The sequence below is a fragment of the Balaenoptera ricei genome, chromosome 3 (assembly GCF_028023285.1).
Source record: "Balaenoptera ricei isolate mBalRic1 chromosome 3, mBalRic1.hap2, whole genome shotgun sequence".
Taxonomy (NCBI): Eukaryota; Metazoa; Chordata; class Mammalia; order Artiodactyla; family Balaenopteridae; genus Balaenoptera; species Balaenoptera ricei.
In genome coordinates, this window is record NC_082641.1 from 171,593,277 (window position 1) to 171,604,990 (window position 11,714).

At 51.9% G+C, this 11,714-nt stretch overlaps 1 protein-coding gene across 2 annotated transcripts; it reads right to left on the reverse strand.

Moving 5' to 3' along the window:
• Positions 1-1,404: 1,404 nt before the first annotated feature.
• On the reverse strand, positions 1,405-10,054 carry HSH2D (hematopoietic SH2 domain containing). Of its 2 annotated transcripts, XM_059919775.1 has the most exons (6): positions 9,969-10,054; positions 7,941-8,088; positions 6,104-6,193; positions 4,951-5,116; positions 4,285-4,419; positions 1,405-2,100 (listed from the first exon to the last, which is right to left on the reverse strand). In XM_059919775.1, exons 2-6 carry the CDS (start codon positions 8,063-8,065, stop codon positions 1,543-1,545), a joined length of 1,074 nt encoding a protein of 357 aa, XP_059775758.1. In that variant the 5' UTR covers positions 8,066-8,088; positions 9,969-10,054; the 3' UTR covers positions 1,405-1,542. The 2 variants fall into 2 exon arrangements, with proteins under 2 accessions (XP_059775758.1, XP_059775759.1); XM_059919776.1 differs by lacking the exon at positions 9,969-10,054 and having other exon boundaries at positions 6,142-6,193; positions 7,941-8,035.
• Between the last annotated feature and the right edge of the window lie 1,660 nt (positions 10,055-11,714).

An 11,714-nucleotide genomic window follows, 5' to 3' on the forward strand; every position in this document is an offset into this window, starting at 1 on the left:
AGGTGTGGAGATCAGGCCCGTGCTGTCCCAGCTCAGGGCCTCCCAAGGCCCAACCCTACCCTCGACTGCTCAAGTCGCCTTTTTCCCACTCAATCCCTGAATTCCTCAAGGGAACTAAAGCTTCACCTCCGCATTGATTCATTAGAACCGCCAGAGGAGGCCTCTGGAGAGGGTGTGGTGGCAGGAATGTCATTCACTGAGGCTGGCACAGTGCTTTAAGTTCATGAAACACCTGCCCTTCTTTCATCACATTGGCTGCCTGTGACATCCCAGCAGGGTTGGCTGAGGAGAACTCACACTTCATTCAGAGGCAACGGGGTGACTTGCCCAAGGCCACCCCTGAAGTCATCTGCAGAGGTGGACTTGAACCCAGGCCCACTTCACTCCAGATCCCAGACCTCTACATCTTGCAGATTTGGGAAGCCCCATACCCAACCCACCTATGGTCAGCCTGGGGGCCCATTCCATGTCCCCAGTCAATCCAAGGAGTGGTCATTCCTGCAACAGAGACCAGGCCCCCAGGGACCCTCCCAGACACCTCCACTGTGTATCATTTCTAAGGTGCCCACTCCCACCCTAACCCCCATTTATTAAGCACCTACTGTGCTTTGAATTCTGCTGGTTCATCCTGAGAAAGAGGGACTGCTCTTCTCCCTGTTTTCCAGATGAGGAAACAGGCCCAGAGATGCCTAGTGACTCACCAAAGGTCACACAGCCCCACAACCCAAGATTCCCTCCAGAGCCCATCCCCATCCGCAGCCCTAGGCTGCCTCTCCCTTTTTAAAGGAAAGGGCCTCTTATGCTTCTCCTAAAGCTGCCGTTGATGTCAGGAGTGCTTACTGTGTGCCAAGCCCTCCACAAGTTTCATCTCCTCCATTTGCACAAGAACCCTGAGAGGAAGGCATGAACGGCCCTGTTACAGACAAGGATGTACTCTATGAGTTGTGCCTAGGTTACGTGGGGAAAGGGCTCAGACTGACCTGGCTTCGAATCCTGGTGCTGACACCCCAGCCATGTGACCTTGGCCACACCTCTTCTCCTCTCTGAACCTGGCTCTTCTTTATTTTTTTTGGTTTTAATTTAATTTAATTTAATCATTTTGGCCGCGTCACGCAGCTTGTGGGATCTTAGTTCCCCGACGAGGGATCGAACCCAGGCCCTTGACAATGAGAGCACGGAGCCCTAACCACTGGACCGCCAGGGAAATTCCTGTCTCTTCTTTAAAATGTGCAGAATGAGCCTACCTGATGGGCCTGCTCAGAGGCATAAAAGAAATAATGAACATGGAGGGTCTGGTGTGAGGCCAGGCACAGAGTAGGTGTCCTAGACACCACTGCTGTAACATTATTATTATTATTATTATTACTATTACTAATTATTATTAAAATGACCAGGTCACCCTACTGGCAATCGCAGGACCAGACCCAAGCAATGTCTTTATTACATTCTTCAGGTCCCTGAAGGCTAGTGGGTCATGGCAGAGAGCAAAAGGTCCAGGTGTGAACGGCCCCCGGCAGAGAGGGTCCCAGAGCCGGGGCGCACCTAGCAGTACCCGGGGGCGAAGGGTGGCGGTGAGCGGTACTCTTCAGGGAGACAGTCCTGTGGTTCTTTCAAGCCCCTTGGCTCCGGTTTGGACGCCTGTGAGGACAGGGCCCTCACGACTGCCTGGTGCCAGTCCCTGACCCTCGAGGTTGTCTCGCTCCAGCTGGTCGACCTTGAGGCTTTCCTGGAGGGCTCATCTCTGTTTCTCGGAGCTTGGGGCTGTGAGGGGCTTGTGGCCACAAAGGGGTCTATGTAGACGTTATTTTTCCAGGCTGAGTCTCCTGCTCCAGCTCCAGAGCCATGGGTCACCACCAACGGCCTGGGGTCCCAGAGCGATGAGGAGCTCGCAGCCACCAGCTGGGATTTCAGCTGCCGCTGGACCTTCTTGCCCATCTCGGGGAGCATCTTGAGATTCCTCCAGATTTTCTGGCGGGCCTCCTCAAGAGGAGCTTTCGGGGAAGCTTCCTCCGAAGTAGCTTCCTCCGTGGACGCCCCGTCCGGCTCTGCTAACGGCTTCCTTTCTTTTCGCCGATGGAGCAGGACTGGGTCTGTGAAGGTCTGAAACCGGGAGCAGGTGAGACCTGGGGCCACCCCGCCTACCACAGCTCTGAATCTGCCCCAGAAATTGGGATCTGGGCTCCACCCAGACATCCTGGGGCCAAGAAAGTCCCAATGAAAACCCCCCAACCTGATCCCACGCCCCACCCTTCCTGTCTCAGTAAAGGGCTTCACTGTCTCCCTCAGTGGTTGGCAAACTTTTTCTGTAAGGGGTCAGAGAGGAAATGTTTTCAGCTTTGCAGGTCAGTCTATGTTTCATTACTCACCTCTGCTGTTGTAGGGCCAAAGCAGCCAGAGATCATACGTCAGTGAGCGAGCGTGCCTGTGTCCCCATAATACTTTATGGACACGGAAATGTGGGTTTCATCTGATTTTCAAGGGTCATGAAATACTATTTTTCTTTTGATTTCTTTCAGCCATTCAAAAACATAAAAGTCATGCTTAGCTCACGGGCCATACAGAAGGAGGCAGTGGGCCAGATGTGGCCCTTGGGCAGTAGTTTGCCAACCCCTGATCTACCAGGTTGTTCAGGCCCCAAACTTGGGTGTCATTTGTGGCAGATGCTGTCAATGCCCCATCCACATCCCTTTGTCCTGAGCATTTTGGTGCCCCCAGCTCCACTCCCAATATGCCAGCAGTGGGGACTCTGCCTTGGGGACTTCTTTGGCCACTTTGCAGACCAGAGGTGCCAGAGAATTAAAACCTCCCAGAGACAGCGCTTGACTAATGACTGATGGAGGGGAGGATCAGTACCACAGCTCCTTGCCCCTAAGGTGGGGTAACTGAAGTGCGTGTTCCACAGGGTCCACAGGGGTAACCTGCTCACTACAGCACCCTCCTTTGGTGGCCCTCTCTCTCCTGACCCACTTTCCTGCTCCCCTCATGGCACCTCCTGGGATCACTTCCCAAATAATGGATGACCGGGGGACTCAAACCATGACAATGACCCTCTTCCCCTCACCCTCCGCCTCCAAGCCATCAGCAAGATCCACCCTTAGGGCTCCCTTTCTAGTTTCTCCCACGTGGATACTGTCCCTGCCTCCTTCCCGCCCCCAGACAGCCCCTTCTGCAGCCGGCAGCCACAGGGAACACCATCAATCCCACCATGCTCAAGCTCTCTCATGGCTCCTCAGCACACCTGGAACAGATCCCAGCTCCTCACCCTGGCCCCAAGACCCTGCATGACTGATCCCTGCCGACTCTGGCCCCTCACCTCCCAACAATCTCCCTTTTGCTCACTCCACTCTGTCCACACATTGGCTTTTGTTGTTCTCCTGTTTTTCACGCTGAGCCTCAGGACATTTGCACGTGCTGTTTCCTCTGTCTGGAATGCCCTTCCTGCATCTCTGTGTGTGGTTGGCTCCTCCTCATCCTGAATGTCCCAGCTCTATGCCACCTACTCCAGGAAGCCTTCCCTGACTGTTCCCCCACCCTCACCTGCAAACCCACTGATGTGCCAGGTCCTCTCTGAGGGACAGGAGAAGCAGTGGTGAACAAGCCAGATTCCCAGGCCTCCCAAACCTCACAGTCTGATGGGAGAGGCAGGCAGGAAACATGAAAACTCATAAATAAACAAGACTTTTCAAATCTTACAGACTGCTCTGCTGCAAATAACCAGGATGATGTGATGGAGAAGGCAGAGGGGCTACTTTAGGTCTGGAGACTGGGGAGAGAGATACTTGAAGAAGAAGTGATGAAAGAAGCCAGGCATGGGAAATCTGGGGGCAGCGCACACAGCACATGCAAAGGCCCTGAGGTTAGCTTGATGTGTCAGAACAGCAGAAAGGTTGGCAGAGGGGCTGAAGTTGGGCTGGTGATGGGTAGTGGGACCTGAGATCATAGCTGGGATTTTAATCTCAGTGCCTTGGGAAATCACTGAAAAGTTTTTTGTTTGTTTGTTTGTTTTTGTTTTTTTTGGGTTTTTCTTTGCCACACCCCACGTGGCATGTGGGATCCTTGTTCCCTGACCAGGGATCAAACCCGCGCCCCGTGCATTGGAAGTACAGAGTCTTGACCACTGGACTGCCAGGGAAGTCTCCCTGAAAAGTTTTAAGCTTGGAGCTACGGGATCTAATCTTCATTCTAGAAAGTCTCCTCTGGCAGCTGTTGGCCACCTCTGCTCCTGCATCCCCCTGCCCCACCTCCCACCTTCCAGATTGAAGGTGCCAGTTTTCTGTCACATACCTCCTCAAGTGGGGCCATGGGACAAGAGGAGGGATTCTGATGTTTGCTGAGGCCAAGAGCAGAGCTGGTGGCTTCCTCAGCCAATGCGTTGGAGAAAAGGAAGAGATCCTTATAATCTGCATTTGCTGGATCCTTCTGTGGGGCAGAGGGAACATGCAGCTTAGTCCCAAGGAGGGTACAGGGATGGGGCTGTGGTCCCAGATGCTGGAAATGGGGGCTCAGAGGTTGCCCCATCCACAAACCTTGTAAGGAAGAATGCCCCTCCCACAGCAGCTACTGAGGGCTAGGCCCTGCCCTCTGGGCCTTATAAGGAATATACCACACTCACAGCCCCTTCTGAGGGCCTAGGCCATGCCCATCAATCCTTATTAGGAGATATGCCCCTCCCACAGCAGCTTGTGAGGGCTGGGCCCCACCCACTGAGTCTTATAAGGAAATATGCTATTCCTGTAGATCAGCCAAGGTTATACCTGGCACATGAATTCCTGTAAAAAAAATCAGCCTGCGGGCCAGGGAACAAGGACCAGGAGGGGCGGGGCCACAAGGGAAACGGGGACCACAAGAATGACAGAATCACAAGAGGCTGAGGAGGCTGAGGGAGCAAAAGAGTCTGGGGAGCTTGGCCCTTGGGAGGGCGCTATGGTCCTTGGGGGTCCCAACCCTCACCTGCTGGCTGGGCTGCGTCAGCAGATCCCCATGTGGCCGCAACGGCTGCTGCTGATGGAAGGTGACCAAGGCATGTAGAGAGGCATGGGCTCTCTCTTCCCCAGGGATAATGAAGCTCCCATCGTCCAAAAGTTTCACCATGAAGTGGCGGCAGCAGTTCTGAGCTCTGCGGAGACACTGCCATCGCTTTCCCCATCATTCTGTCCCCACCCCCCCAGCCCTTGACCTGGCAGCATCATGGCTACAACCCAACTGCCTAGATTCCCTTGTAGGCTCCTCCACTCACCAGCCATGTGACCCTTGGCAGGTGACTGCGCTGTGCCTCAGTTTCCCCCTTTATAACATGGGGCTACTAAGGCTGACCTCAGGACTTCTTGTGAAGATGGAACAAGCTACTGCAGGTAAAAGCTTAGCTCTGTGCCTGGCAAGGGGTAAATGATCAATAGAAATGACAACAATGAAAACTGGTACAGGTACCCAATAAATGCTCCATTATTAATGAACGGATGCATTTATTAATGGCCCACTACATGCTTATTACGTCTCATTTAATCCTCCCATCATGACTCTGAATTAATTTTAGCATTCTTGTGTTAGAGATGAGGACTTTGAGGGAGGCACAGAAAGGGTGAGTAACTTGTCCAAGATCACACAGCGTCTTAAGTGGCAGAGCCACTTAAGGCCTAAGCTTTTCCCTCTATGGGTAACTCTGTAATAGGTCCATTAAAAAAATTTCTTTGGCCTGGAATCCTTTTGACAAGTAGTTTGTGCTGCCGAATCCTCTAACTGAGATGCTGGATCAGGCATTGAGAACTTAAGGAGCTGGGCTGCCCTGGTTTCCCTTAACATGTCCCCCTGGGTGAAGTCAGGGAGTTGACATTTAAATGGTGGGGGAGAGGGGTAGTAAGGGGAAATGCAGCTGCCACTCTTGGGTCCCCAGCAGTTCCTGTTCTCAAACACACAGTCTCAGTTACCGCCAGGCCCAAGTCTGCTGGTTACAGCCAGACCTGCAGCTGCCTACTCTTCAGTTAGATCTGGCCAGACCCTCGCACTGGTTGCTCACTGAGAAGTTGTTGTATGAAGCACCACTTGCTCCTCCAAGGAAGCCCCAGAGCCCTCCTGTCTCTGCCCTGGTCCCTAGCCCAGGCCTTACTTGTAAGAGAGCGTGTAGCCCACGTGGCTGTGACTGACCCTGATGAGGAAGGATCCCAGTGGCTGTGACTCCAGCAAGTTCTCAGCATCCCTGGAAGGGCAAATACAGGAGAGAGATGGCTGAGCATCCTGGCCAGACATCCGGTATACCCGTCATCCCAGTACTGGTGCCCCCTGAGCCAGAGAGGCCTGTACTTTTCTGTTTTCTAAGTGAACAAACAGCCTAAAACTCCTTCTTTTCTTGGTTATTTCAGACCTTGGGATATTCAGGGACAGGGGTGTTCTCCCAGAGGTGGCAGGAAGCCTCTGATGACCTGGACCATCTCTCAGAGCCCCTGCTTGCCTTCCCAATGCCTGGAAGGCACCCCCCAGAGGCACCTTTGGGTAGATCAAGGTGTCACAGGTAATAAAGCAGGAGCTGCTCTTAGATGCATTTGATTTTAAAATCCAGCACTGCTTTTCATTAGCTGTGTGACCCCTGGTGAGGGTCAGTCCCTTTCTGACCTTCAGCTTCCTTAAGGCGAAAGTAAACTCTTACTCTCAGGGCCCCACTTGAGGACAGATGACGTGCGTGCAGCGTGAGTGTGGGAACTGCCAGCTGGTAAGAACACACAAAGATGTTCACTACAGTAACTCCGCTACATACGAACCTTCAAGATGTGAACTTTCAAAGATGCGAACGTATTATAAACCTCTTACAGTACAGTACTGTTGGGTTGGCCAATAGTACCGTTTGGGTTGGCCAAAAAGTTCGTTCAGGTTTTCCATAACATCTTATGGAAAAACCCGAACGTACTTTTGGCCAACCCAGTATATAGCCAATTGTGTTAGCTGGGTACCTAGGCTAACTTTGTTGGACTTACGAACAAATTGGACTTCCGAACACGCTATCAGAATGGAACTCACTCGTATGTAGGGGACTTAGTGTATTATTGTTACTATTATCCCGGGTTCACAAAGAGTAATGTGGCCTTCTAGGAGACAGAATGGGGATTTTGGGCCCGAGCTGTCTAATACAAAGGCCACTGGCCACGTGTGGTTGCTGAGCCCTTGAAATGTGACTGGTGGGAATCGAGATGTGCTTTTAGCATATAATACGTGCTGGATTTTGAGGACTTAGTGCCGATTACATGTTGAAATGAGAATATCTTGGATATACTGGGTTAAATAAAAAATATGATAAAAATTAATTCCACCTGTTTCTTTTCACTTCTTTTAACAAAGCTACTAAAAAGATTTAAAATTGCAATGTGTGGCTCACATTGTATTTCTTTTGGTGCACCCCAGAACTCAGACACCATGCCCAGTTCCTCCTCTCTGTGGCTTTCACAGTTTCTTCAACTTCCTGCATGCAGAATGTGGCAATAAATGTTCTTCTAGCCATTTATTTAGAGCCAGCCCCTAGGGGTGACTAGGTGGATTTGTTCATGTCCTCAGAGCTCAGTCTGATGTAGGAAGTGCATGTTGGGACTGAGAGCAGCTGTTTGGGGCACTGTGTTAAGAAAGATTCTGAGGCTGCATTCTGCCATCATTGACTGGTGAGGTTGCATCCCCACCTGGGTGAGGTGGGGGGCGGGGGCCTGTCAGGTCCCTGGCAGTACTGGTCTGGTGGCCACTTGTATAGAGAAAGCTGAGAACCCGTGGCTTGCTCAAGATCACGTAGTGAGTCCATGGAGGAGGCAGGATTCAAGTCTGGGACTCCAGAGCTCTTTTCACCCACCCTCTTAACACACTTAGCTGAGCTAAGCCCAGAATTCTGCAGTAAAAACCTGCCTAGAGTCAGGGCAGACAAGGGAAGAGGGTGAAGGGCAGGGTGGAAGGTGTGGGTGTGTCCTTACTCTCTCGAGATGGCACCATGGAACCACTCAGGGACCCCTCCACAGGTCAGCTGGTCCACCTGAGTCTGCACGAACCAGTCCAGTCTTGGAGGCAGTGGTGGGGGCAGCTTTCTGGCCTCTGTCATGGCTTCCAGGGGTGAGGGGTGACCTGGAAATGGGAGGGAGGAAAGAGAGTCAAGCCTGGTCCACCTCGCACCTTTGCTCTATTCATGCAGCTCATGGTGTTTCCTCCTTTAAGAAGTCCTCCAGGCTGGACAGAGCAACAGGATTGAAGTTGGCTTGAGTTTCTTGAGCACCTACTATGTGCTGGCACTTTATGCACATTCATTCATCGACTTGTCCCAAAACACCCCCCCCACCAAGGATTTTTCCTTTTCCTTTTATTCTTATTATGTCATTACTACAAGTATTAGAAAGTCCCTTTTAAAAATATTTTTAAAAACTGAGTTTATTTAAATATTAAGTAAATATCACTGTCCTGGGAGGGACGTGGAGATGGCAAAATGATAAGTGAATGAATGAAACAGCAGGTACACAGTGGGTGCCATAAAAGGTTGCCATGGTTTCATTAAACACTACAGAGATGTGGCCCCAAACAGTTGCTTCTGCCACCATCGTCACCACAAGTGGTGGCTACAGATGGCACACCTATAACTTGTCAGGTGCATGGTTAATTCACACTCATTCTCAGCAGTTTTAAGCTCAGGTACCACAGGACTTTGTGAGCCAAGACAGAGAAAACAGAGCTGGAAAACAGAAAGAAAACAGTAGCAATTTGCAAAACAGTATTAAGTCAGTGAAAAACCAGCAAAAGGGTTGTGCCCTGCTGGGTTGTCCACACATGACCCCTCACTTTTACCCTTAATTCTGTCCCCAAACTGCAGCTCGCCCCTTCTCCTCCCACCCACTGGTCTAACTTTTCAATATCTCAGAAGGTTTTTGTTAGCAAGCTGTTTCCACAGGGAGGGGATGCGTTTATCAACCCAGTCAATACTGACTTTCTCCTGCCAGAAGACAGACACCAAGCACACCCTCTGGGGAAGGACCCAAAGGAATTCTGCAGCAAGTGAAATTAAATAGATCCATTAAGAAATGTTAAATGAAGCAGGGTGACAAATCAGTTGAGCCTAATCAGAGGCAGACCACCTGGGTTCAAACCCCAGCTCCCTCACTTAGCTGCTATGTGAACTTGAGCAAGTCACTTAACCTCTCTGTGCCTGAATTTTCATCTGCAATTTGGGGCTAATGATGGTAATTACCTGAGAGGGTACAGTTGGCACAGCGGTAAGCACTGTATGTATATAATGAACATTCATGAAACCAGTAGTGACCTAGCATGAGGTAATGTTTACAAGCTTGTTCTTTTTTTTCTACCTGGAAGAACTCTTACTTATCCTTCAAGAGTCAGCAAAAACATCCCTCCTCCAGGCAGCTTTCTTGCCTCTTCTCTAAGACAAAGCCCTGGGTATCCCTCTCTGTCCCTCACCTTCCCCACCATTCTGGTCTAGCCTTGCCTCATGGAGCTGGAGTGTCTCTGTCTGGCTCTGTCTCCCCCATATTAGGAGCTCTTGAGGATTGGGTCCAGGGCTAGGTTCTTTTGGATTTTTCTGGGTCTCCAGCATCACCTGGCACTGGGTGGGCACAGGGGAGGGTGCAGGGCTATTGGCTGATGAATGAAGTCATACTGTTTTAAACTTCTGACCCTGGCATTGAGGCCTCCCTCACCTCCTCATCCCCACATCCTTGCTCTACCCAAAACTGATCAAGCTGTCTCTCCTCTCCATGTCTTTGCCCATGCTGTGCCCCTGCCAGGAATGTTCTTTCCCTAATTCCAGCTCTATTTCCCAATGGTCACCTACCAGTGCCCCCAGAAAATTTCTCCTGCCTCTCTGGACCCCGCCAGCCCTGTCCCTCCTTCTGGCCCAGCCTGGCCCCCATGTGCTATCTTCTCAAGGGTGGAGATGAGGCTGAGGCTCTGGGGGCCCCGGTCTCACCCAGCATGGGGTGGGCACAGAAATAGGCACGTACCTGGGAGAACCCTGGCGGGGGCCCGAGGCCCTCACTCTGGCTGTGCCGTGGCACCTGCAGGAGCCTGGGTTTCTGTTCAGGGACTGCACGTCAGCGGGGTGGGGCGTTGCCCCAAGCGGTTCCTGTTTCCTTAAGTAGGTGAGCCCTGGGCGGGGACTAGGACACCCACCCCCCGCCCCGCCTCCCCGCCCCATCTGCAGTCTGACCGAGCTGCTGAGCTGCATGCAGGTGGATAGACACCCTTGCTCCATCCAGACCTCGACAAGCCTTTACTGAGCACCTATTGTGTGCCAGATCCTCAGGGAACAAAAGAGGTGACCCCAAGACAGGCATAGGTCCTGCCCTCCCAGCATCTATAACCTGGGGAGAAACGAAGAGAAGTGAGAAATGATTAATGTCATTGTTTCAAAGTAGACAGCCTGTCAGGAAGGGGGAACTGGAGTTGCAAGAACCCCGCAGAGGGGGGCCTAACTGATCTGGAGGAAAGGGCTTGCTGGGGGGGCAGGTAGGAGTCAAGTTGATTGCCGGGTTGTTGCACAGAAAGAGTGCTCTAGGGGGAGGGAACGGCACGAGCAAAATCCCTGAGGCAGGATTGAGCCTGCACAGGCTGAGGCCTCACTGGGTGCCACGGGGCTACATTATGACTTGCTCTGTAAGAAAACAAACAAAAAAAAGAACACACCCATTTAAAATTATATTTTACAACCGCCTTGATATCAAGACCAACGTACCCTGGGCTGGATTTATTTTATATATTCATTATTATTGTATCCATTTTTTTCTCCTGATTTTTAAACACTAAAACATTTTGGGGGCCCCTACACACATTGTGGGCCCTGAGCATGGGAACCCCTGCCTAACAGATCAGCTCGCCCCAGACGCGTGCTGGCTGCCTCACCCGTCCCCGGCACACAGGCAAAACCACTTCCTCCTCCCTTTTCAGAGAGAAACGGCCCAGATCCTTGTGGCTGAGCTGGGGGCCTCCCTGCGGACCTATCACCCTGGTGCAGCTGGTCTAGATAGCCCCCCCATTGCAGGCTCAAGCTGGATGCCATCACCATCCCCTGCTCCTGGGGTTGTTGACGGGGGTTGGGGGTGGTGGTGCTGGCCTTGTCTGGAGCCTGCGGGTCAGTAAGGCTCAAACAGGAGACACATGGAACCTGGTTTCTCACTCACTCACTGTGCGGCTTTGGGTGAGTCACTCAAACTCTTCTGGGCCTCAGTTTCCTCATCTGTGAAGTGGGCACGAAGATAGCCCTCCTTAGTCACGTGACGACGATTAGGCAAGACAACCTTCAAGCATGCAGCATGGGGCTCAGTTAAGAGCAATATTAGGACTCTTCCCTGTGACTTGAGCTGATGCCTTTGTGCCTGGCTGGGGTAGATGCAAGTTTGGCCTCCAGATCTCACAAGCTGGGCTGCCTTGGGCAACTCATTTCACCTCTCTGATCCTCCATGCCTTCCACGGCCCAATGGACCAGGTCCCAACCTCGAGGAGAGGAGCAATGCTTTGGGCAGGGGATCAGAATTGTCCAAGAGACCCTTGTCACTTAGAAAGTCTGGCCATCGGGGATCTCATTTACATAGAGTTCAGTCTCCAGAAACATGAGGTGTTTCAGTTCACCTCCAGCCCACACCCCTGAGGCCCCACCACAGAGGGCACCACCCTGATTACCCTGACCTGCCTGGGGGTGATGCGGTCTTTCCCAAACTAATGTCCTCCCCTGAGACTGTCACAACACAATC

Bases quoted from the DNA above. Each gene is read 5' to 3' on its own strand.
- HSH2D (XM_059919775.1), bottom strand. From the start codon at position 8,065: ATGACAGAGGCCAGAAAGCTGCCCCCACCACTGCCTCCAAGACTGGAC. The intron at 6,194-7,940 runs GTAAGGACACAC...TTGCCCTTCCAG, and splicing joins CATGGTGCCATCTCGAGAGA to GGATGCTGAGAACTTGCTGG. The intron at 5,117-6,103 runs GTAAGGCCTGGG...GTGTCTCCGCAG, and splicing joins GGCTACACGCTCTCTTACAA to AGCTCAGAACTGCTGCCGCC.